Source organism: Cladophialophora immunda (assembly GCF_000835495.1).
Source record: "Cladophialophora immunda strain CBS 83496 unplaced genomic scaffold supercont1.6, whole genome shotgun sequence".
Taxonomy (NCBI): Eukaryota; Fungi; Ascomycota; class Eurotiomycetes; order Chaetothyriales; family Herpotrichiellaceae; genus Cladophialophora; species Cladophialophora immunda.
The window spans coordinates 3,022,527-3,048,091 of record NW_015622546.1 but is presented as its reverse complement, the minus strand read 5'-3'; the positions used below and the strand labels follow the sequence as shown (position 1 = coordinate 3,048,091).

The 25,565-nt window shown below is 50.5% G+C and overlaps 7 protein-coding genes across 7 annotated transcripts; 3 read left to right on the top strand and 4 right to left on the bottom strand.

Moving 5' to 3' along the window:
- Positions 1 to 72: 72 nt before the first annotated feature.
- On the top strand, positions 73 to 1,418 carry PV07_10553 (uncharacterized protein). The gene has a single exon (XM_016397891.1). The coding sequence runs from the start codon at positions 148 to 150 to the stop codon at positions 1,360 to 1,362; it is 1,215 nt and encodes a 404-aa protein (XP_016245082.1). The 5' UTR covers positions 73 to 147; the 3' UTR covers positions 1,363 to 1,418.
- Positions 1,419 to 4,595: 3,177 nt separating this feature from the next.
- PV07_10552 (uncharacterized protein) lies at positions 4,596 to 6,666 on the top strand. Its single transcript, XM_016397890.1, has one exon. It carries the CDS (start codon positions 4,961 to 4,963, stop codon positions 6,599 to 6,601), a length of 1,641 nt encoding a protein of 546 aa, XP_016245081.1. The 5' UTR covers positions 4,596 to 4,960; the 3' UTR covers positions 6,602 to 6,666.
- A 2,276-nt stretch (positions 6,667 to 8,942) lies between these two features.
- Positions 8,943 to 9,158, top strand: PV07_10551 (uncharacterized protein; the record flags this gene model as incomplete). Its single annotated transcript, XM_016397889.1, has 1 exon — positions 8,943 to 9,158. The coding sequence occupies one exon, from the start codon at positions 8,943 to 8,945 to the stop codon at positions 9,156 to 9,158; it is 216 nt and encodes a 71-aa protein (XP_016245080.1).
- A 115-nt stretch (positions 9,159 to 9,273) lies between these two features.
- On the bottom strand, positions 9,274 to 10,578 carry PV07_10550 (uncharacterized protein). The gene has a single exon (XM_016397888.1). The coding sequence runs from the start codon at positions 10,428 to 10,430 to the stop codon at positions 9,300 to 9,302; it is 1,131 nt and encodes a 376-aa protein (XP_016245079.1). The 5' UTR covers positions 10,431 to 10,578; the 3' UTR covers positions 9,274 to 9,299.
- A 102-nt stretch (positions 10,579 to 10,680) lies between these two features.
- On the bottom strand, positions 10,681 to 13,103 carry PV07_10549 (uncharacterized protein). Its single transcript, XM_016397887.1, has 2 exons — positions 11,523 to 13,103; positions 10,681 to 11,456 (listed from the first exon to the last, which is right to left on the bottom strand). The coding sequence occupies exons 1-2, from the start codon at positions 13,081 to 13,083 to the stop codon at positions 11,284 to 11,286; spliced, it is 1,734 nt and encodes a 577-aa protein (XP_016245078.1). The 5' UTR covers positions 13,084 to 13,103; the 3' UTR covers positions 10,681 to 11,283.
- Positions 13,104 to 14,670: 1,567 nt separating this feature from the next.
- PV07_10548 (uncharacterized protein) lies at positions 14,671 to 16,971 on the bottom strand (the record flags this gene model as incomplete). The annotated part of the gene is made up of 3 exons (XM_016397886.1): positions 14,671 to 14,699; positions 14,753 to 14,967; positions 15,029 to 16,971. The coding sequence occupies 3 exons, from the start codon at positions 16,969 to 16,971 to the stop codon at positions 14,671 to 14,673; spliced, it is 2,187 nt and encodes a 728-aa protein (XP_016245077.1).
- A 1,427-nt stretch (positions 16,972 to 18,398) lies between these two features.
- Positions 18,399 to 23,433, bottom strand: PV07_10547 (uncharacterized protein; the record flags this gene model as incomplete). Its single annotated transcript, XM_016397885.1, has 2 exons — positions 20,643 to 23,433; positions 18,399 to 20,588 (listed from the first exon to the last, which is right to left on the bottom strand). The coding sequence occupies exons 1-2, from the start codon at positions 22,869 to 22,871 to the stop codon at positions 18,399 to 18,401; spliced, it is 4,419 nt and encodes a 1,472-aa protein (XP_016245076.1). The 5' UTR covers positions 22,872 to 23,433.
- Between the last annotated feature and the right edge of the window lie 2,132 nt (positions 23,434 to 25,565).

The window sequence follows — 25,565 nt, the reverse complement described above, 5'->3', positions numbered from 1 at the left end:
AAACAACCTGCTCCCAAACAACCTGCTCCCAAACAACCTGCTCCCAAACAACCTGCTCCCAAACAACCTGCTCCCAAACAACCTGCTCCCAAACAGCCGGCTTCTAAACGACAGGCTCCAGGACTAACATCTAAAACCCTGACTCAAATGAAAACCGATACCAGCATGGCCCAGACTTTCGATCCGCTGGACTACATGACTGCAGAAGAGTTGCTCGCTATCGACACGCAATTTGCTCTGGCGCTGAAGGGATTGGACGTCGTGCTGTTCTGGACTGGTGTAGACTGGGCCCATGTGCAGAAATGGGCCAGGATATGGAAACTGAAGACTTTAACAGTTGCCATGGGGCCACTCATGGATGCAGCAAATCCTAACAGCCCTAAGGCACGAAAGAAGAAAAAGGCATATTCCAGGTATGTGAAGGGTGCATCCGGTCGACTCGCGCAGTACGCGTGCCAGCATTGCCGAGTCGTTGTCCTGACGAACCCTCCGCCCGACATTTACAGTAGCAGAGAGAACAACACCTATCAACATCTTGAAGAGCCGATTCTCAAAGGCCTTTGCGGTGGTTTTCCCGTTCGTAGAATAGACTATTTACATCCAACGGTCGATGGTGCAGCGCATATCACTTATCAAGCTTGGCCAGATAACAAAACCCAAGATTGGGCTGCAAAATTCGGGAAAAGGTCGGTCAACAGGTGGAAAAAGCTCAACTGGAGCTACAAGAGTCTCGTAACTACATCTGAGCTCGGCTCGAAGCCTCTACAGACGCAGGTACTGCCCATCATTTCGGCCTCGCACGTCCAGCCAGCACAACCCTCCGATCGGCAAGACCATAAGACTGTGAGCCACTTCTCTGACTCCAAAAAGCATACCGGAGTAGAAGATGAGGACATAACGCCACTTCAACAAGACATTGACCTTATCGAGGAGGATCGTCTTTATGAGGGGCTTGACAATCGAGGTCATGAAAGTCAAGCTCTACTCCCTGAATCAAGGTGTGGACGGCTAGCAAGGAGTGACAGCCGCCTCGTCGACACGCAAGCCCACATCCGAGAGGAACAAGGGATTGAGTTTCATGGAGGGCCGTTCGAGGAAGTCAACTGCTCGCCGGTACCAGTCTACATGATCAAAAGATGTAGAATGCCGAATCCACCGGTTATGGTGCCGGTAATTAACATCGATGATATCATGATTGGAGCAGAAGTCACTGTCGATATCAATGAGAACAGAGTGAATAGGGACTTTTTGTACCTGACGATGAAAGGTGTCTCCGGCCTCCAAGATTGGTGGAAGCTGAGATGGGTTGACCTAATGGACAGAAATAATGTTGCTGGATACTCCCCGATCCGACTCGCATAGTGGTGAGCCTCGGGAGGAAAAATGTAAACGCCCTTCCCCCTCGGCATACGCGTGGCATTAGTATCCTAATCTTATGCCCCTACGCTGCAATGAAAACCCTCAAACCCACCTGACTTCGTTTTCTAAAATCTTTTTGACCCCCTAAGTTAGTAAGTTTCGAGCTGTTTTGGATGACTTCTTCTGTTTCTGGTGTCATAATCTGAGGAATACTTGACCAAGAATTCCCTAGGAGAGTAACCTTCGCCTCGCGGATGAAGAGCATTACAACGATGGCAACAATAACAAGATGCACAATAGTCGTGCTGATGAGAACACCGTATCTAGAGTAAGCTCTTGGATATAAGACTGTTGTGAAGTAGACTTAAGATATCTCGTCTTTGGTTGTGTATTACGGAAACTGATCGTAATACGTCATACTCGAGAGAATAGTAGTCACCGATGCTAATGTTGAAGTAACTGACCCGATTCGCTTCATATTCTCGAGAAACATGCCACCGATCGAGGCATCGGCCTGGCACTTCGCCTAGAGGAGCGCCATCTCCAGATAGGTCATTGTCTGGAGTTGAGATTGAGGAACAGCTCGAAGTCTCACTAGTATCGTCCTTAACTGATGCAGATCGAGGACTCTCAAGTCCCGGCGTCAGAACGGGGTCGGTGACGCAGATTCCCACCGACGAGAGTGCTTTCAGGGTCTTTTGGTCCATAGACGGGGGCGCCAGAAACGACTCAGGGATTGAGCCTGGTAACACGCGGAGTTTCCGTCGAAACTCCGCGTAACTATATCGCTCTCATTAGTGAAATGTCAAACCTGAATAAAGAATCATGAGTCTCACGTTCTTCCGCATACGATGCTCGCCACAAGTACCGGATCGTGTAACTCGGTATATCTCCTCCGCCTCCGTATACTTCCCCTGATGGCTTAGCGCTATAGCCAGGTTGTTCATGCTCGTTAGCGTCGACGGACGCTCTTCCCCGAGCTGCAGTGTGACCCGGTGCGTCCTGAAAGACCTCCTGAACTTGTGCCTGAACTTAATTTAGCTCTTCATAGCAGAAGGAAATCATGATCAGTACCTGACCTGATTTACTTATTTTTTTTGTCTAGCGAAGTCGGCGTAGAATGTTGAATTTGGGGATATTTCGGCTGCTGTGAAGTCTCCTACGTAGGTACGGGCTCAGCTGCTTGTCCGCTACTCCTTTCGTCTGCGGGGGATTTTATAAGGGAAATCCTAGCTGGACGAATGTCATTACACCTATTGTAATGTCACCACCGTCGTAGATCATGTTCTTAAAAATGTCGTCTTTCCCTATTGAGCAATCAGAGCCTGCATCGGATCTGGCCGATCCTCTGCCGTACTGGAGTCGTTAGCCGTTTCGGACGCAGCCAGGGCTAGCATTTGATCGCTTGTACTGATTGTACTAATGTCTTTACTTTCATCCATGACGCTTGAAGAGAAGTCCTCTTCGCAGGTCAAATTCCTGCCGGTTTCCCTATCGATCGTAGGACCGTACACATTCCTCAGAAGTCGAACGATATCTTGGGAGGTTATTGTGTTCTGAAATCCAACCCAGCAGTTATTACTCAGTGATGCCTTTGTTTTCCCCAGGGTAGTGTGTTTGAGATCGTCCATCATTAAATAATCCGCTAAACGATAGAGACGCGTGAGGTCGCATGTTTCAGCCACGCTAAGGCCGGCCGGAATTGTGTATTCAGATCTGTATAGATATTCGACGAACATATTGAAAATCTCGCAGCTTATCATATTCTCCCAGGAGATACTCTCTCGCCCATTCGACTGGCTCTTCGCGTGAAAATTAGCCGTCGCTCGGAAAAATGGGCATTTGTCCTTCAGGAGTTGAGAGTGGAGGTAATATGCCGTCTTTTCGGGCCTAACGAAGACGCACACCGTAGTAGATTAGAAGTGACTGGCGGTAGATATTAATCATTGCCCTTCTGCAGAGCGAAAAAACAAACCTGGCGAATTTCATGCGCTCTTCCTGTGGCTCGCTTAAGACAGGCGGCTGTCGGTCAAAAGTGTACGATAGAGGTTAAGTCCATGTGTCGTAGGAAGGTCTTCCTCGCTTTTTACCCATGAGTAAAGGTTGTAATTGGAATAGGTTCGAGGTCAATGGTTCGGCAGGAAGAAAACGATGGTGATCCGGCGGGAAACGACCATTGCCTGCGAGGCTGCCCAAATCTCGTAACTGCGCTGGCGTAGTTATGGCACGTGACGTTGCGGTTTACCGATGTTTTACCTGCTGATGATGCTCGTTGATCATTAAGGCCGCTAGACCAAAGCAGTGTTAGCTACGTGATGAGGCGTAATATAAAGCCCCCCCAGCTTCTGAGGTAGAAAAAGAAAATGGGAGGAGGGATCGTTGACTTGGCCCCTGACAACCGTTAGAAGACACCAGCGTTATCTGTGGTCAACTCCACTGACGTACTGCTCGAGAAACCCCACCCTACCGTACAGTATGTATTCGCGAAGGCCGAATTATTAGTCTTAGTTTCGAGAAACCTCGTAGAATAATGGTTCATTTAAATGCCAATTTTTCATTAGGTGATGGAACTTAAGGCCTGCCGGAAAGCACCGCCGATAATCCCTGCCACTTTGATAATCCGAACTAATCGACTACTACTTTCCGAGGTTCACCAGAACCAGAAAACTTAAAGGATCCCTATCACTTAATTGATATGGTCGAGGTTAACTATAGATAACCGTGGTGTTTTCAAATGGTTATCAGGGTTAACCGGCCCTCCCCCTCCTATTTTCATTTTTCTACCTCAAACCCTACAAAAAGGGAGGCATACGTCTGATTACGTGAAGGAGCCTTGTACGCCAGGCGTGCACACGGCTAGGTTTCAGTTGGGGCTCTGTGTGGCAATGATCTAGACAGCTATTGGCCAGGACGCCCAGGGTCATAACTGCAGCAACCTTGCAAATGGTACAGTGATGTGCGAAATTGGTGTCCTATTTGGCCTAGCAAAAGATGGGTTTTGGATTGAGTCGAGTGGGTCTGACATTAGGCGCCTTACTATAAATAGTTAAGCGTGACACTGCCACTCAGCTTTAATTACAGTATGTGAGAATACAAAGCACAAGACAGAATTGTCATTTAAAGCGGCCTTGGCAAAGGTTTCCGAGGTCGGCTCCTTCTCTAGTGTCCCGGTTTGGCTGGACCCCTTTAATTTTTGAGGTTTTGCGCATGCTACCCCGCCAATATATTATCGAAGTCTCCTTTCCACCATAAGATTCAGCTGATCAAATTGATTTATATCTTAAATATACTGCTGTACATTAAAACGCACACAAAGTTCCCAGATGATGGCCACTTTGCGTGGCGCAACTCTCAACCTCCTAGATGTGTCTCTCGATCCCATCGGCACTCCTCTCACATTGTGCCATTGACGACATCTTGCCATCTTAATGAGCTGATGCATGAATAGCTGATATGCGGGCGCAGATTCATTCTAAACGCTCGTCCTCTCGAACCTCTGAGCATGTTTTCTCCCTCCTCGTCGCCACTTGACTGGCATTCTCAAAGTTGACGGAACGACAGAACTGCCTTCGTAGCCAGACCGAAACGATTGCGAAAAACGATGTCTCCTTTCGGCGAAGCAATTTCATTGTGGAAGCTGGTCTGTTGCTGCGATTCTTCCCCCCAGCGAGATGAGAATGGAGTCACGTGCGGAGTGTGGAATGGTGGAGAATTCCTTCCCGTTTGGGCGTGGACCGAACTGCGCATATGGACAATGCAGGAACAGGAACTGCGAGTCTGTACCTCCCCCGAGAGCGCTGGGTACCAAAGTTGCACGACATTCTCAATGGAGACCCCGCCAAATGGCTCGGATTGGCCGCTGGCATCATCCTTGGAAGACTGCGCCTTTGCACAGGAGCGTGATGACACGCCCTGGCATGAAGAAGGGGACGTTTCCCAACTCTGGGAGGCTCCGACACCTGTTTTGTACATGAACAGTCAAGGGCAGCCCAGATGGAGTCGGTCAGTGTCATCGAGCGTCATCGAGCCTCCTCCGCAGAGTCTCGGGTTCGTGCAGATGAAAGACTGGAACCGTGATACGGCCTACGACGAGATACCTCCCGCCTACATCCACTACCGAATCGACTGGAGACTGATGATCAAAAAGACGGTGGTATCGAGAAATACCATAGAGGACATCGTCCTTGAACCAACCTCATTCGGGCCTCGCATCCTCCTACCCCAGCTCGAAGAATTGTTGAAACGGAAGACTTCCCGCTCCCAACCTGTTCGACCAGACGATACGGATGTGGTGGCAAAGGTGATTGGTAGACCCGGAGATGATTTTGTGGCACAGTATGAGGCGATAAATATTGACTGGGCACAAATTGAGCGACGCCTTCTTAAGTGGAGTGATTTGTTCCGCAAGGGCAAGAAGCTGACTGTGAACATTATATTTCATTACCTAGAAGTCAGTCCGGTGGCAGCAATTAACACTTCCAGGACAAGAGGCAAGCAAGTGAGAGGTACTGCGACCCAGCAAATGCAGACAGAACTCACTGCTGAAGCTAATGCTGAACAAGCCACGACTGGCCGGCCAGCGGCTTGGCAGCATGTATATGCTCTTTTTCGCTGTCCAGGTCCGCCTTGCGATTTGAAACCTTGGTGCTGGTTTGACTCTCAAAAGAACAAGCGATTTGGATTGAAAAGCCACCATCTCCGGACCCTCATCCGCCATAAGGAGAGCAACAAGCCTTTAGAGACCCATGACCAGATGCCCGAAGATCTACGAGAACAGATTTACAAGGAAGAAGAACAGAACGAACGACGCAAACAGACACAGAACGCGAGCTCGTCCTCTGGAATGCTGCCGATCCAGATCACTAACGTCCTACCAAGTCCTGCCTCAATACAAGCGGAAACAGCACCAAAGACAAAAATGAGTCCTATCGAAATCTCAGGCCTTCGTGATGAGAGTGTGCAGGACTATTGTGACTGGCAGCAGACCCAAGTCAGAAAGCCATCACTAAAGGCGGCTTTTCAAAAGGCTACTGACTTTGTCGTTGACAGAGGCCTTGACCTAGAACTTCTCTATGAAGATCAGGATCCTCAGTCTCTCGCCGAAGAAGCAGAAGTTCCTATAGGTATTGCTCGGCGATACTATCGAGACATTAAAACTTACGCCAAACGTCGTAAGCTCCATCATCACGCAGACTCCGCGCATGATGATTGTTCTCATACAGAGCATGGTTCCATCCATTAAGCATCAATTACTCTTGGCGTCGTTCTTCAGCATCTGAGTGTTCAAACAGGATCTATAAAGTTTCATGTATGTAATTTTAGTTTATTAGCATCGAACTCATTGTCCATCATGCTCCTGAATAGTCACCCCAGCATGGCGAAAGTGTCCTCGTGCGCTCGGGTTTCTCCCTCCGACTTCGTCGACGCACCATTCGAGAAAGGTCTCGAACTCGTACTCGGGATTTGTCTCGAACACCACCCAATGTTTCTTTATAAATGCTTTGAGCTCTGCGAAAAATTCCTCGATGGGATTGAAGTCAGGCGAATAAGGAGGTAGGTAAACCAGCTTGACACCAGCACGCGCACACAGCGCGTCAATTTCGGGGCTACGATGAAATGATGCATTGTCCATGATTACGACAGACCGTCTTCCGGGGAAAGGATTGCAGTGCGGCAACAACTGTTCCATGAATTCCAGAAAGAAAGCCGCATCAGTAGAGCCTTGGAATATGCGGAAGAAAACAACACCGTCTTGGTCATAGGCAGGCAGAATCTGGTATCGTTGTCCACGCTGGAACTGTGCGATCTTTTCTGGTGTCACGCCCCGTGGCGACCACCCCCAACGACGGAAACCGATTCTTTTGTCACACCCTGATTCATCGACGTACAAATGACACCATGAAGGGAATTCAGAAACCACATGTGCATAGTAGTCGCGTAAGTCAGCACTTCTGCCCCTTGCAATGCGTCGCATTGCTTTAGGCGACCAAGCAATGGAGGACAGCGCCCTTCTCACCGACCACCGTGAAAGAAGCTTTCCGAACTCATCCCATATAAACAAGACCATGCCGTCCAGATCTTCGTCAGGCTTCTCAAGCAGGTGTTCACGCAGTGCCGCCAGCATCGGGGAGGTGATCGAGGAGGGTCGCCCACTACGATTTCGGGGTGCAGAGGTGCTGCCAAAACACATTAGGTTCGCTCGATGTCGCCGGATGGTTCGTTCGCTGCATTGCGTTATTTGGGCGATCTCCCGATCTTTAAGTTCTCCGCTGACGATCATGTCACGGGTCTCCGCATGTTGGGCGACAGCGAGGTTCGGAGCCATCGTTTGCTGACAAAAGTCCGGCGCAGGCAAATTCGACAACCTTTATTCAGCACGTATGTACAGTGAAGTAGTATAGCACTCTGTACAAAACTGCGCTCACCCGCAGGCTACTAGTTGTGAACACCGTGGCAGCAAGATCCCAGAATGTTCTAGGCTCGGGAAGCTGGACCGTTGTGATCACGTGATACTCACGTGATGCTGACACTCGGCCAGAATAGCCGAGAATATCCCGCGATGCCTTGCCGCGGTAGATGCCCTGCGGCCTCAAAGAGTCTTTGAGCCTCTGTCGAACGGCTACATCTCTCTGACTTCGCAGTTGTTTGTGATGAGCGGTCCGACGTACGATAAGGAAGAAATTACTCCCCCTTCGAGTCTTCGTCATCCTCCCTCTCCTCCTCCGACAGACGAGAAGGTGGCGCGTGACGCGACCTTCATTCGGCAGCAGATCGCACATCACAAGTCTGGCAGCTCGAGCCAGACAATACTCAAGGTTGACAGGAGAGAGTGGAATACTGTGAAAGAGCTGCTGCAACGAGACGACAAGATACAGTATGTCGGAGCTTTTTCAGTCTTGGTTCAAAAGATAATAATGTCGAGGCACAGTTTCGATTATTTTCCTTCGAGCGAGCACCTCTTTCTGCGTATGCCCACAAAAATTCATGAGCTATTCTTGCGCAGCCTCAGTGGGCGTATTAGTGAACAGCTGCGTCTCCTATCCCGCGAGTCTGGGCCAGCTGCAGATTTTGCGAAAGATATCCGAGACGTTGGGTCTGCTACGATAAGGGCTCGAGATCCGGACTACGGGAGCCACGATCCAGACAGTTCCTTCCAGCATCTTAGATCGCCATTACCCACGGTGATTATCGAGGTAGCGCATTCACAGAATGGGAGGATATTGAGAAATCTTGCGGAGGAATACATTTTCGGAAACGATCTTGTGATTCGGGTTGTGGTAGGAGTTGACATTGAGTACAGCAAGAACAAAAGGGCTGTCTTTTCAGTCTGGCGGGCAAAAGAGCAGAGCTCTGGAGCTGACAAATTTTGGGTTGTTGAATCTACGGTCACGAACCAAATAAGTCTGGCTGAATCCTCTGTCTGGCAAAAGATTGACGAATAGCAGGTGTTCCGCAATGATGACGGCAACCCAAATACGGATAAAACCCTCGGCCTACGACTGCACCTGGAGGATTTTGCAGATGAAGGGACGTGCCGACATTTCAAGGACTTAGATAGAGACATTTTCGTGTCGTGCGACGAGATGTATCGGTATCTGGTAGAGGCGGAAACTGTTGTGAGAATTGCCGAATCCACGAGGCAGGAACCAAACATGCGCTTAAAAAAGCGCCGGCGAACGCAGACTCCCGAAGAGCAGCTTAACGACGGAGACGAAGATGCCTACGCTAAGGCTGAAGAACACGTCTCCAAGCGACGGGATATGGAGGATGAATCTTTTAAAGGGAGCTCTTCAGAATAGATATCATTACCGTTGAATTTCCGTGACGTTTCTACGGTCACATCGTATCACGGATGAACCGCGCTGTAGATAGCCGAAAAACGGTACGATTAACACACGACAATCTCATGAAACACGTAGATTCAACGGTCTTTGTCGGCGTTAGATCTCTATGCCAGAATCCCATGCGTCATCATCATCCGTACCCTCTGACAGCGTCGTCGTAGGAAGAGGAGACTGAGTCCACTCCTCATGGTGTTCGGCAGCCCATTCCACTGCCGCACGAAACTCATCATGATCCATATGCTCTGCTGCTTTGTGACCACGCCGTTCAGGGTGTCCGGCAAGTTCTTCGAGCTCCTCGTAGTAAAAAACTCCACGTTCAAGTAGTTCGGAGTGACACTCATCCACCAATCGCCTTCGAATTCGGAGCTCTTGGTAAGTAGGGTCATCTATCATGCTTTGATTGCGAAAATCTTCTAGCTCCTTCTTTGCCCGTTTCAAAAGCGAGTGACGACGAGCATAATCGGCACACTGCTGCGGCGTCGGATCAGGATGCTGTCTGTAACCCGCCATAACCTCTTTCGCCTGCACGAGTTGCGCTTTCAACGATTGGTACTGGTCGGGTTGGAGACTTTCGCAAGATAAACGCTGGTCGATTTGATCATCAAGATTTTCCAGCGCAACTCTCATCCGATCAGTATCTTCGTCGTCCAAACTCCCTTGGCAACGCCGGCGAAGGGGGCTCTGGCACGGGAAACATTGCTCCGACTCGTCCGAAAAGGCACAGGCTTTGCCAGTATCTTGACACTCAAAACAGTCATTGATCGTGCGACGATGCACCTGGATGAAGAGTTCTTGAAATAAATTCTCTGCGCGTTCTCGTAATTCTTTGATGTGTTGAAGAGACTGGTTGTAAGCCATTCTGTCTGTCTTGTGGCGTTCGGAGACCTGTTTTCCAGTCAAGGCCATCGCCTGAATTTCCGTCTTGAGACGCTCAGAATCCTGGTCTTCTGTATGGGATGCCTTCGAGGCGGAGAAGCTGGCTTGCTTTATCTTGAGATCCGCGCTCAGGTTTTTGAGAATTTCAGCGTCTTGCTTTGCACGTGCCAGAAGCTGCATGGCTTCTTTTTCAGCCTTTCTCAAATCAGTGTTGGCCAGAGAGATATCAGACAGGTTCAGAACTCCGTCACACTGGCCACTATCGGCTTCTTTGCAGGTTAGACAGGACTCCCAATCATCCGCAAAGACACACTGGCGGTTCTGCGCCGTACAGTTCAAGCAGTCTCTCATATTTCAGACAGTCAGCTAGTATAATTGTTGAAAGTAGCTCCTGACGAGTTTTCGTGGGGTTGGTCGGGTAAAGCGTACTGTCTCGATTCACTACACTTTTTCCGCCACTCATCCGACAGGAATAACGTGCAGCGAACATATATCTTCCTGCTTTTTCGGCGATGCACTGGAAGAGTGATTCAACGAGGTGCGGCGGCAACGATTCGTCATGTGCCGACGTGGAGCCACATTATTGGTTCGAAGCTGAGATTTACCAGCCTAGCGAAGCGAAATGCGCTCCTCTCTCAGGACTTGTAGTTTATCTTAGACACTTATTGAGATCCTCCCTCTTTGAATCACTCTTGCACGCGGGGATTGATGATCTGGTATTTATTCGGATTTCCAGTGGGCACGCAATCGCTGCACACAGGTCCAGAGACATGTTAATTCTTCTCGCTGAACTTCTTTGTCTACGCCTAGATCTCCAGCAAACGCGTCGTTGGTGGTGCTGTGATGGCATTTTGGTCACAGACCAGCAATTTATTCGCTGTGTTGGCGCTCCCATGATTCTGAGGCACGAAGCCTGCTTAGCCACGCCTTGCCGCTGGTTGCATTGCTGTATGCGACCCTGCATCCGGAGTCCGACATTGGGAGCCTCGATTAGCAGCGCCAATGGCAGGGTCGTTGAGGATTGGTGATAAGGCAATCAATAGGCCAACCTATCTCCGCCGTCCCGCGTCCCTCATCTTGCTCCTCCGACACACTAGAACTGACTGGTTTCTGCGCAACCCTTTAACATCGCGTTCGAAAATCGTTCGCACAGCCATTGGTAGTCTCGTTGAATCCTCGCGCAGACGACACTGCGACTACAATATCAGCTGAGAATCTCTCGTAGTGCTTTGTGGCGTTGTAGAAAAAAACCATTGATCCGCGCTTGTGGGTATCGACTGTAGCAATGAAGTCCTTCAGTGGCGATCCAGTATCGATGGACTTCCACTGGCTTTTCGGCCCATTTTGGCGGCCTTCTGTTGAATTGACCTGGATTGTCTTCGATAGGTCAGTCACTGCTAGAGAAATCCAAACCGAACGACATCCTCGAAAGTCGCCACTCACCTGTAGATTCTAGCCTGGAGTGCTTGCGATTCTTGAAACCCAGGAGGATTAAAGCGATCTCGGATGAATTGTATTTTTCAAAGCATCTGCGTGCCACTTCAAGTGCAAGTTCAATCTCCTGGTCAGTCGTGAATTGTTCCGAAGACCAGTTCCGTCGCAGTTCCAGTACTCGTTTTGTCCATTTCTCAGCACCTCTGGGATCCTCGAACTCGGGGTATAATTGGCGAAGTCCAGAGTTCAGCAGGTGTTCAAGAGTGGCTACACATGATCGTCCGGCATGGTTAACTTGTCCCTGAGAAAGATATTCGCCATTATAGAAGTCGTCAGTCTCAAGTCGGAAGCGGAAAAATTCTCTTGTGTCCTTGTCCGCGTCCTGGGCAGCTACACGATACGCCTCAAGTAAACATAAATCTTGGACGAACTGGCCTTTCGGAAAGTTACTGGTGTCGACTGCACAGATCTTGATGTCAGAGAGCGAAATTCCGCGGATGTTTGCCCTCCAAATACCGTATTGTATAGCGAAGAGAAGCGAGCTTGTCCAGGACATCAAATTATCAGATCCATCGCCTCCAAAGCAACTTTTGTTCAGGTGCTGATACAGCAGTTGAGTGACACGATCTTCGTCCATTGAGAGAAGATCGTGCCGGCTTTTGCTTGGCATGAGAACGCTCGCTATCGAAGCCACAACGCTACTGTCATTCTTCCCCGAGCTGGTCCCGTCGAAGGTTCGGAACAAGTATCGCGGGACGTCCTCCAGAAATGATAATGGTGTATGCAAACGGGCTGGTGGACAGAACAAGGTTGGTCCATCGGGAACTTCATTCAATACTGCGATCCAAAATTTGGGCCAAGCCTTACGGTCTTGCTGGCGCGCATCGGATCTGCGTTGGATCTTTTCTTGGAAAGCTGCAGCGTAATCCTCGTCCACGTCAAGGCGGTTCTCATGCTCATAGTACTCTTCGCTCTCGAAATCCGGATCGTATGGCCATTGTAGATAGGCTTCTTCGAGTGGAGCGAAGTAGTTCTCAGCATCGAGTTTTCCAAAAGGTTTCGTGGCTTGTTCATAGCACTCCTCAGCCACCTTCCACAACGCCGTGGTATCGCCATTGTCATTTAAGACATCGCGAATAATGTCTTTTACCTGCTTCTCGAAATGTGGTAAAATCTTATTACCAACGATCCCGCCCCGGCCTCCATACGAACTGAGTTTGAGAAAAATGGAATGATGGGTGACCTCATGGAGCGCATCAAGTGCGGCTTGAATGTTGGAAGCGGCCTTCTCAAGCTTCTTGATTTCGCCATGGAGTGAGCATACTTCTGCAATAGACAGGCCCTCGGCTGAGTTCGCATCGTTAGCTAGTGATTCGACAGACTGAACTTGTGAGGTGACGTTATTTGTCGCTTGGTAAAGCGTGCGAATGCTGGTCTGAAGAGGGACCAGTTGATCGCGTGTTGAGCGTTCCTGTTCTTGTCCTTGTCGACGACTCTGAACCACGTTCTCGGCGATATTCAGATTGTGAAGCAATCTCTCGGCGTGCTCAATGCTACTATCTAAAGACATCTTCTGGGAGCATCCCAAGTACGGAAAGGATTGAGGGAATAACATAGAGCGCTATAGTTTTTCTTATATCGATTGGAGGAGCGACACCCGGAGTATCACGTGACGACATTTTGACACAGTTGCCTGATCCTAAAATAGCCGAGGATACCCCGCAGTGCGTCACCGCGTCAGATCAGTCTTGCTACACGATTTTTGTTCCAACTGGCAAACATTCATTTCCCCGATAGGTCTGCACCTGGTGGTATAATGCGTCAGCGAGAGAATGGAAAGACCCCTTGAGCCAATGGACAAACATGGACTTTTTGAGGTTGAAGGGAACCCATACGCTGAACCGGATCTCCGCGGTTGAGGATCAAACAATGGATAAATGGGCTATGCTTCTCTGCTCGATCAGCAAGTCAAAGAGTGCTCTTCCCTTGGCCGGACTCGTTCCTAGTAGCTTAGGGGACAGGTACTGTGCCAGCAAAAGCAAGCCGTTCCACTGCTATTGGCCTTAAAAAACGCAGCCGGAAAGAATGCTTCGGAGAGGTCTTCCCGTGACGGGTGCTATAGTATTCCCATATACGGTTCTACTCCACCCTACTGGCCTGAGATGCGACCATCCGAGCATCTTTTATTCTAGGGTATGAGCGATTGCCCTTGTACGCTTCGCTTCAGTGCAGACACTAGTTTATTAACCGACTCTTTTTTCAACGTTAGATACTCACCGAAATCTCCTTCAACCGGCAATAGTGTCTCCAACGAGACCACATGCTCTTCTGCCCTTAGATATGAACGTAAAGGAAGGGCCGAAGAGGGGGGGGCGAGGAATTGATTATTGTAATCGCGTAGGTGAAGCTGGAAAGGATACCGGTTCCCTTGAACATCGCCTTAGGCACTTGAAGTAATCTATCACCACGAGTAAGTCAAATTGTTCGGACGGACTTCAGGGTACAACATATCGTACTGTCGCAAACTTAACATGGTCGGAACAATCTGGCTGACTGAGAACTACAACCATGTGTCCAGCAACACCTCTTGGAAGCGAAGTAAAAGCAATTCTTTCCTCTTCGCAGGCCAATTGCGAGTTGATGCAGCATATTTTACCCTGTGTTCCCCGTCTGCTCTTCCCCATGATGTTCAGTGAGGTAGGACCCACGGTGTTTCTTTGCACTGTTGTCCTTGAAAGTCAGGTCGGAGGTGCAGGTGAGGTCGAGCAAGTGTGGGATCTTATAATATAGTTGGAGGAGCATGTCGTCCCCTCTGCGAATCGTGGGGAAACTATGTCGGGAAATTTTCCGAAGTAACGCCTCGGCTACAGTATTTTCACTTTGTGCAACAATGATTTTTCGGAAACCAAAGACGCCGGCTTGGCATCGATAGACCGCACAATAAAGACCTTCGCAAATTGCAATCCTCCCATTATTTCCCTACTTTTCTCAACACAGTGTGTATTCCTTACCCTACTTCCAACGGCATTCCAACCATTGATCGATTCCGTTATTGTTGCGCTTTATAAGGAACATTAATCGGGTCTTGGAGAAGTCTTCCCCCATGTCAAAATCAACGGACTCTCCAGGCTCAATTTTATCGACCTCAACAACTGGATTAGCTGTCGATCTCTGCGGTCTTGAACACTGCAAAACATTAACTTGTGCGCTTCTTGGGCACTCAATCTCAAGGAAGAGACCCATTTCATGAAAGTCGAATGTTCGACTCATGCCGTTCAAACATGGCATGCGGAATTGACCAGTCGTTTGTTCTTCCCGCGTGCCATGCTTGGACGGCATGTCGGAGGTTCGACTTTCATGATCTCCAATGATATGTGCGGAATGATAATTCTGCTCATAAACGAGATCCGTGGATAGTCGAACCTGCGCCTGTCTCTGTCCAGGTGAGCTGGTTCTGAAGAGTTGTCAGTCTTTGAGGCGCTCCTCACGAAAAATCATGTGTGCTTTGTACATACTCTTCTTCTCCCTGTTCATCCTGGCACTGCGAGTAATTCTCTTCCTTCGAGGAAGACATCTGCGGTACAAGGCTTGTTGAGTCCAACGGTAGTGACAGAGGCGATCGTCCGATCTCTTGTGAAGCTGTCGCGGGTGCGTTGTCTTGAGACCGCGGAACCATCGAAGTATCGTTCTTGCTTATCTCGATGTGCAACAAGGGAGGTACTGGCGAGGTGATCGCCGCTGTGGACAGATTTCTGCATTCTCTTGGAGCCGGCAAAGTGGCGCCGAGGTTCCACGTTGGCTGCACATCTATGTCAGTTCCGGTGTTGCCGCGAGTTTGGGTAGTGCTGGCTACCACAACCGGTACACGATCCAGCGTTGGATATTGAGCTGGTTGCATTGCTAATCTATCTCCCGTGATGTTTGTCGAAGGAGGGGTTTCCAGATTGTTCCGATACCGTTCGCTGGAATCATGTCTTCTGCTCTGGTTTCTTGGCTGGGACAGCAGTCTAGATTCATTGATAGCGGAAACCTCAGTTGTAGCTTTGGTGGTTGCTCCTCTTAAACTTGGCCACTGGAGGGATATACGAGAAAGATTGGCTGTGGATTCATTATTTGTCCTATATTTCCACTGTGACTTGGACGCCCTGCGAATCAAATCTACCTTGTTTTCGAGGATATGGGCCAGTTGTCTCAACGCACTGCTGAATTCGCTTGCTCGTTCATGCGTCGCAAAGTTAATGGTGAGGGGCACTGTCCACAACGAGTACAGCCCCTGGTGGCATCCTTTGACCTGAAATTGTCCGTGGTTGGTGATAAAGTTATAACACAGGTAACATGCCAGTTTATTGCAACCGATGTAATGACTTCGCAGCTGCAGATGTGGATTTTCCTCGTAGAAGACGACAAGCTGCATCTCACAATGTAGGCGATAGCTCTGCCATTGTTCAAGTTTTCCTTGCAGCTGCCCATTGTTGCACGACTGGAAGTGTAGGCCACCGCGACTTCGCAGCTGCGCAGGGGTCCGCCTGCAAATCTCCCGGACCGGCTGTCTGGAAGTAGGCAGACACAAAAGATTGACTGTAAAGTCGTGGATTATCATTGCCGATCCAAACGCCGTCAGAGTCTTTGCAGCTCTCCAATATCTTGACATCTTCCCTAACCGCTCTTTCAGACTTTGAGCCATCAACTGCACAGCCATTGGTTTCTTACTGGCAAGAAGGTTGTAGCGCAAAAAATGATAGAATGAGCTGGATAGCTGGACATCATAGGCTGCTTTGGCCAACCGCCCCATTTCTGAAACGTCTGATTGAATTCCTGAGGTGGTCAAATTACCAGAGATCTTTCGCAGATTTTGCAGTCGTTCGGAACTAAGCCGCATGTATGCTTGGTGGCTGTCGTGATTATAAGGTCCCAGGTGGTCTATATCGGTTGCCGACTCAGCGGTGCGGTCATGAAGGGAAAAGGCAGGGAACCGTAGGTGTGTGCCTGGACATTGGGCCTGTTTGAGTTCATTCATGAATTTATTCACATGTTTCACAAATGAGGTAGCGCACTGTTGTAGGATGAAGATCAGCACTTCTTCCCTTCGCATTTCAGTGTTTGGACCAAAAACATTTGTGATCAATTGCAGAAGTCTCTGTAGATCTGCGTGCTTTAGTCTCTCAATGCCATCGTTGCTTGAGATGCGAAGAGTGATTGTACGAAGCTCTTCATCATATTCCATGCAGGCCGCAGAAACGTTGTCCTTCCCACCACTGCCAGATAACACAAGTGCAAAGTCATCGAGGACGTCGCATATAATCTGAGGGGTAAGGCCATCTTGAGATTCAACATGGTCGTGGTTGTGAATGGCAGATCTGATGGGATCGCCTTGAGATCGTACTTTTACATCGAGTAGAATGGCATTTTCGTGAAATGCCAAACGGTCGATTCCCTGCCAGACATCCACGGATACCATCATGCGTATGCGTGTACGAGCTAGGGTCTGGACGAGCTGGACGCAGTGGCGGCAAAAGTGAGATTTCCCTGCGATGACCAGCATCCTAACTGCGCTTTAGTCACGTGCTGACACGAAACACCCTGCGATGAACACAAGTAACGTGCATCCCTATGCAATGAAATGCCCTAGGTACAGACCCACTTTTATTTTGCACACCTCTCTATCCAACACAAATGCGAATATCGCTCATTGGAGGACAGAACTGGCTGTATGGATGTTAAATCACCCATATCCCCGCATAATGCTTAAAAGTACCACAGTTGTGCGACCATTACGCATGGAAATAGTCCATGCCACTTCGCCCCTCTTCCTTTCCGGCGTCTCGGCAGCACTAATATACTCCTGCTCAGCATGCTAGACAGCAGTCCCGCACTGACAGGGCCACTCCTCTTGCACATTGCAGAAGTCCGAAATGGACAGGTTCAGTCGTTGGTGGGTGCAGTGGTGCATGGCCTACCCCGTGCAAGGTATGCATGCGATAAAGTGGGCCTCCAGTAAAAGCCGAGGACAAGCCGAGATCGCTTGGCACGAACGTAATACAGTTATCGTTGCGGTATTGTCACGGGTTGGACGACCCTTGATGCCGCGACCACGTCGAATTCGCGTTGTAGCTGCCTGTCATTTGAACGGCAGTTTCCCACTCTGCAGTATTATTACTACTAGTCTACACCGCACGCCACAACAGCAAAGGCGCTCACGCGGGTTCAGGCCACACATTTCAAGCCTTCCTCGTGCCTGCGACCCTGTTGCCCAGGAGCCCGGCTGCCATAACGCAGACCAGATCCGATGTCTATGGCCTGATCGGTCCCTCTTCACAATGCCTTTCTATAATCCTTGGATCATACCTAGCTATGGTTCAGCATTAGGTGTCTCGACAGACATTCAGTCGTCTATCGCGCCCTGTGTTTACCGCGCCCGCCTCCCACCTAACTTTGCCGTTACCACGCCTTCATTGCTCAACGACTACTGCCTCTCTTCGCCCGCAAGGCTGCCAGAGTAGTATCCCCACGGCGGGCCACAACGAGCAGTGAAGCTTTTTGGAGCCATTGGAGGCACGCAGTGCTTGTCTAGGCCGCACGCACCTCTACTCATGACGTGCCGCCAGAGCGCACCCGACACAATGCGCCTTCTGAAATTCGACAAGGGCGAGCTCAGCCTGACCGGAGACCTTCAAAGATAACCCTCCCCCCTTACACGATCAGTGGCGTAACGATGTGATAGGATGCTTTGAAGCTGGGCGTGCGTGCTAATGTTCCAGAAGCTTCGACTTGAGCATGCAGGCAATTTATTCATGCTGGAACCCAGACCCCTCTATGAATTAAAGATAATAAAAATATTAATTACAGCACAGTATAACAAAATTCAAACTTGTCACACAGATGGCTCTAACAATGTTCAAAGCCGGTGCGCTCAAGGTTACACATCCACACCATTCCAGATCCTGCCCCGATGCCGATCGTCCTCCCCGACACAGCTGAACATGATGGCCGATAGTCGGATGGTAGCCATATGATGTTCTTTGAATCTCGTCTAATCCAATCTCTATTTGGACCCAGGCTCACGCCTTCATATCGCGGGTTCTGATGTTCCATTTTGTCCGGCGTTATGCTTGAAGCTGCAGATGTATCAACGACGATGATACCGATATCAGTATAAAGAGACGATCCTGTGATGTCGAATGATATGTTATCGAGTACTGTGCCAATACTAAGCGTCTGCAGGCAGGCACCGCTGCTGATATCCCAGATCTTCACTGTGTGGTCCCATGACGCCGACGCGAGCCGGGCCGAGTCGGGCGAGAAGGCCACCGAGTTGACACCCTTGCTGTGGCCCTCGAGCGTCTCTAGGCAGGCGCCGCTGCTGGTATCCCAGATCTTCGCTGTGTGGTCCCCTGACGCCGACGCGAGCCGGGCCGAGTCGGGCGAGAAGGCCACCGACTTGACAGGTCCGCTATGGCCCTCGAGCGTCTCTAGGCAGGCGCCGCTGCTGGTATCCCAGATCTTCACTGTGTAGTCCCTCGACGCTGACGCGAGCCGGGCCGAGTCGGGCGAGAAGGCCACCGAATTGACAAAGTCGCTGTGGCCCTCGAGCGTCTCTAGGCAGGCGCCGCTACTAGTGTCCCAGATCTTCACCGTGCAGTCCCATGACGCCGACGCGAGCCGGGTCGAGTCGGGCGAGAAGGCCACCGACTTGACAAAGTCGCTGTGGCCCTCGAGTGTCTCTAGGTAGGCGCCGCTACGGATGTCCCAGATTTTCACTGTGCAGTCCCCTGACGCCGACGCAAGCCGGGTCGAGTCGGGTGAGAAGGCTACCGAGTCGATAGAGCCGTTGTGGCCCTCGAGCGTCTCTAGGCAGGCGCCGCTACGGACGTCCCAGATCTTCACCGTGCAGTCCCATGACGCCGATGCAAGCCGGGTCGAGTCGGGCGAGAAGGCTATCGATTTGACAGGGCCGCTGTGGCCCTCGAGCGTATCTAGGTAGGCGCCGCTGCCGATATCCCAGATCTTCACTGTGTAGTCCTCTGACGCCGACGCGAGCTGGGTCGAGTCGGGCGAGAAGGCCACCGAGATCACAAAGCTGCCGTGGCCCTCGAGCGTCTCTAGGCAGGCGCCGCTGCTGATATCCCAGATCTTCACTGTGCAGTCCCATGACGCCGACGCGAGCCGGGTCGAGTCGGGCGAGAAGGCCACCGAGTTAACAGTTTCGCTGTGGCCCTCGAGCGTCTCTAGGCAGGCGCCGCTGCTGATATCCCAGATCTTCACTGTGTGGTCCCATGACGCCGACGCGAGCCGGGTTGAGTCGGGCGAGAAGGCTACCGAGTTAACAGTTTCGCTATGGCCCTCGAGCGTCTCTAGGCAGGCGCCGCTGCTGGTATCCCAGATCTTCACTGTGTGGTCCCCTAACGCCGACGCGAGCCGGGCCGAGTTGGGCGAGAAGGCCACCGAGTTGACACCCTTACTATGGCCCTCGAGCGTCTCTAGGCAGGCGCCGCTACTGGTATCCCAGATCTTCACTGTGTAGTCCCTCGACGCTGACGCAAGCCGGGCCGAGTCGGGCGAGAAGGCCACCGAGTTAACACCCTTACTATGGCCCTCGAGCGTCTCTAGGCAGGCGCCGCTACTGGTATCCCAGATCTTCACCGTGCAGTCCCATGACGCCGACGCGAGCCGGGCCGAGTCGGGCGAGAAGGCCACCGACTTGACAGGTCCGCTATGGCCCTCGAGCGTATCTAGGCAGGCGCCGCTACTAGTGTCCCAGATCTTCACCGTGCAGTCCCCTGACGCCGACGCGAGCCGGGCCGAGTCGGGCGAGAAGGCTACCGAGTTGACAAAGTCGCTGTGGCCCTCGAGCGTCTGTAGGCAGGCGCTCCATCGTTCTCCCGTACCCGGCTTTATCGCGATCCACTTTGGCTCTTCCTTTTTGAAGTGACGCCTTATCAGGCTGTTAGTTGGGCTAAAGATGAGTGCAGCGGTATATGCTTGAAGAGGGCTGATCTCTATTCCCTGCTTGTGGTACATGAGGAATCGACGAGCATCGTGAATCAGCTCGAGTAGTGCGGGTGCGTCTGCTCTATCCTAGATTTTTATTAGAGGAAGTATACATCTATAATTACGATAGTCATAGGTTACCTGGACAAGTTTCTCGAGTTTCGCCATTGCAAGGACTCCATTCGACATAGCTTTCAATAAGCTAAGAGCTTCAAGCCAATGTAAGAATTTCTCTCTCACGAACATCTGTAGGTCGATTTGGTGATCTACTAGACTGTGAGCTTCACATTCGTAGAGGTGATCAACCCAATAGATGCAGGAATAGCGTAACGCCGATAATGGGTCGGGGTCTGGCTGTTTGACCCGTTCAATCGCATATCCTGGATCACCAAAGCCATACATGTCCCGGTGTAGCGTCCTATACATAACTTCGAGTGACCTTGAGAAGATCGTATAGTGGGACTCTCCCTTCCCGGATGGAAAGATCTCAACGGACGCCTTCAAGAGTAGATAGTCCTTTGCTGACTGATGCACAAAGTAGATTGTGTCTTTTCGAATGGTCAGGAACGAACCACATAAACCAATAATCTCCTGTAATGACTCTGGATCCTCGGACATATCCTCGAGCGTGTCGATAAGTGACGTCAATTCGAACATAGTGATGGGTTCGTATACGATTGCGATCAAGGCAAGAATCCGCTTACAGAGTGGTGGGCTCTCCGAATCACTAATCTGTCCCATCATTCGTTGGTAGAGAGAGTCAAGCCCGGGTGGAAAAGTCTTCAGCTTTGCACGAACATTCCATCGAGGGACCGATTCGAGGCTTTGGCAGACCAAAGCAACCCAGAGGAATGTGTCATTTGCGTTCGAGGACATATGTTCAATCACCGCATCTCGCGTCTTGTCGTCATACTTCTTCTCCTGCGTCAGCTGACACACTTTATGCTCGATGTAGATTTTGACAGCCGCAGAAATGGACTCGGAATTCAGCTCGAGGCATAGCCTCACCTTACTCTCGGCCTTGTCTAGCCGCTCCTCAATAGGAGGCCAGTTGCGGCTCGATACAAGCCATTTAACACGTGGAGACAGCGACGAGCCAGCAGCGATAAAGCGCAGGAGCTTCTTCCAGTCTACTGTGCATTCATCGAGCGCATCGATTATCAAATAAGTAGGTTCCAGGTACGGGTCCTGCAAAACGTCGGTAAAGATCTCGGACAAAGCAACCCAAGCGTTGGCGTCTTTGAAAAGATCTTCGCCGGCTTGGTCATGCTTTTTTCGGATATGCGAGACTAGCGAAGGCTGCTGGTCAACAAGCAAGAACAAGAGGCCTCGCAAAACTGCCACGGCGTTGTTGATTCGCGAATCCGTTGCCTGACAGAAGAAGTAGGACAAGAGATGGGATTTGGGCATGCTACTCCTCAACTGGTTGATAATGCCACAGAGAAGCATCGTCTTGCCCTTGCCTGGGTCGCCTTTAATCCACAGCATGTGACTTTGCTGGTTACCACGCCATCGCTGAAAGTCACTATTTTCCAGGATCCAGTGGTATGAGTCCGCTAGCAAGCCACCTTTGGTGTCCTCAATCCGTTTCTTGTCATCACGGGGATCCGTGACGCGTAGGTCTTGGATACACTTCGACCGCTTATTAATCTCGTCTTCGAGCCTCTTAAACGCATTCGCCATACCTTCACCATTACGAATAGGGATGGAGACGTCGAAAATGCCTAGCAGTGAGTACGCTTTATCTTCTTCCACTGTGGTCTTGCGGCGTTCCATCCATGAGAATCGTTCGTTGATGCTGAACCGAGTTAAGCGTTCTCCTTGAAGTGCTCGTACATCAATTCCCGTTTTCTGCTGAATCTGTTGCAGGAGCGAACCTTTATCACCAAGTCGTGCGCGGTTGCGAGAGAAAAATTCGACCGAAGCTGGGGCTAGCAGCTCTTGGAGTGTCCAGCCCCTAGTGAACCATTTGCTGTTTTGGAAATCCGGTCCCCATTGCTGCATATCATTGTTGTCACCAGGAAATACAGAAACATCCGACAAGTAGACATAGCAGCGACTCGCTCGGCGATACCAGTGGAACATGGATTGGATAGCTTTCTGATGTTCACCTTCGCTCGATTTATTGATGCAACAACTGTCCACCCAGAAGTACTGTAAGCCGTCTCTGGTCGCCTGTTCTCCACAGAACTGGATCTTGTCATATCCAGCCTTGTCTCGACCCTGACCTTTGACTATGTCTCCATAAGTGACTTCCTGATCATCATTTTCCCATCGGTGTGAGAGGATGGCATAGGGAGGGACGGCGTGGTCGGGGAGGTCTTCGGTCAGACGAAACCGTCCGTCTGGCAGTGCTTCCAAAAGACGCATTGTCAAGTAGGGATGTCGTGAGGCTCAGGAGGGAGGTGGAAGAGGGTTCGAGTCTGACTGCGACGGCGACTTCGACAAGTCTGAGAGTTGCTCTCCATCAAGTTCGTACACTGAGGGCAGATTAATAGATTGAGCCAAAAGTTCGAGTGAAGGTCATGTCTCCAGCTGGGTTTTCGTTCAGAAAGACCCAGCCGCGTGAGGCTGAACAGATTGGCCAAGCGGAGGGTAGCCGTGCCTCTCACGGCTCCAAAATAGCTTCAGTGCTCGTTGTGATCCGCCGTGGGATGCCACTTTGGCAAGCCGTGCGATCGAAGAGACGCGGTCGTCGTGGTTGCAATTAGGGCACGGTAACGACGCCAGTTGGGTGGGAGGCGGGCGCGGTATACGCTGGACAGTGAGAGGCGACTCAACGGCTTGCGGCCTTTCAATGCTGGACCATGGCCAAGACCGACCCAGCGATTATACAGACGCATTGTGAAGAACGGTCGATCAGGCTGCAGGTGTACGTCCAGACGGCGCATGTGGCCGGCGCAAGGCAGCGTGGTGGCTGCGCAGCAAGAAGGCATAAGGATGGGGGGCTGAAATGTGTAGCGTCAACCCCAGCACCGCCTTTGCGATTGTGGCGTGGGCCAGATGGACTGAGTAAGGTTAATACAGTAAAACGCGAAAGCACGTTCAAATGACGGCCCATAGAGCTGCATTTTGACGTAGTGACCAATATATTTAGTTGGTCCAATCCATAACATTACCGCAACGGCACGGTTATTACGTCCATGCCAAGGGACTTCGGCTGGTCCTCGGCTCTTACCGGAGACCCACTTTATCGCATGCAGACCTCCCACGAGATCGGCAATGCACCACAGTACTCACCAACGACTGAGTCATTCCATTTCGGAGATTGTTGACGTGCAAGATAAATGAGCGGACAGTCCATAACTGCTGTCTACTATGCTGAGCAGAAGCGTATTGCTCCGGCCGAGACGCCCGAAAAGAAGAGAGCCGAAAGGGTACGGCCGATTTCCGGGCGTTATAGTCACACCAGCGTGGTAATTTTATACAATGTGCAGGTATATGGGTAATTCAGCATCCACGCTATCAGCTCCTTTCATTCAATGTGCGACATTCGCGTTGGTGTTGGATAGAGAGGTGTGCAAATTAAAAGTGGATCTGCACCCAGGGCATTTCATCGCGTAGGGATGCACGTTACGTCATCAGTTGGCAAAGTCCTGTTCCGTCCCTTACACCCCCTCTCTGCCCATTTGGCGAGCTGCAGGGCTGCCCAAGGACTCCGACCAGAACCTCCGTGGCAAATTACATGGCAAAATAATGAGCTTCAAATGACCGGAGGGGAATAATGTATGTAAAGTAAGATCGGTACGGACCCGTTCCCGTGGCAAGTTCATTGGTCGAACAGCGAATCTTAAAAATTGCCATTTTTAGCTAAGCGCAGCCCCACAGTGGAGCAGACGCGATCGCCTTTCAACGAATTTTATGGGTTTTAGGACACCACTTTCGCACATCACTGTAGTGGTAATTGTGTCGAAGCTGGGAAGGGCGAGCAAGCCATTTGTCTCCCCTATCACGAGATAATTGTGCAAGGCACTTGTAACCACCTTATCGTCTCTGACGCATACCATCGCAAACAACCAACCTATCGCCAGGTCACAAAGGCTGACAATGTCCTTAGAAATGCGGGAAACCCAGGAGGAAGTTTTCAGGCTTGACATCCCGGTGAAGGTAATGGTTTGAATGAAGACTCTCGAAGCGACGCCTTGACTATAAGAGACCTGCCCACAGGAGCCCCGCATCCATCAGTATCTTCACCACCGCCTCGATCCTCGTGGTCCTCCTGACTAGTCCTTATAGATAGACTATAGTCGTAAGATCTAAAGTACTTCCTAGCCGTCCTCGCTAGATAAACTACCTCTATCCCTAGGAATAGAAAGGTCTCGAATTCATACTTATATATATAACTAAGGTCGCGGTTCTTCCTCAACTACTCCATTAACTCGTAGAAGGCTATCTCGATCAGGGTAAGATAAGGCGAATAGGGACCTCGGAATCATGTAAGAACCGCGTGACTCGCTTAAATTAGCATACCTAAAGACCCCTGGCGCGATCAAGAAACGTGTCGGAGATTGTCTCCAACTGTATGAAACCACAGCAAAGAGACAACATATACTAAGCATCCCGCTTGCGTCCTGATAATTGTCCATACAATTTGCATAGTGTCACCCTTCAATTTCACGCCACACAAAGATGGGGCAAACAGGTGAGAAACCGATGAACCTTCACCTTGAGCTGAGAACGCTGATGTTGCTAGGGACAGAGGCCCCCATTCATGACCAAAACTTCGCCCCTTCCTGCAGGAATCAAGGGCAGGAGTATTGGTTTCTGAGTGCCAATCGGTGCTACAAGGCGCGGCATGGGGCGCTCCTCCCTAAAAAAAGACAAGAAAGTAGGGAATGGTTTCAGTATTCCCATTCTCGATATGGAGAAAGTTTTCCTTCATCGTGAGCCAGGCTCGACAATTGCAGACCGAACTGCTGGCCAAATAAGCCGAGCTCGACTATCTCATCACTCGACATTAACAAGAGCTGACAGATCACAAAATCTCTGCTGACATCACACGAAACAAGCTGCGAACGCAAGGCAACAAATTGCTGCAGTGCAGAGCCACAAATCGGTCGCGGC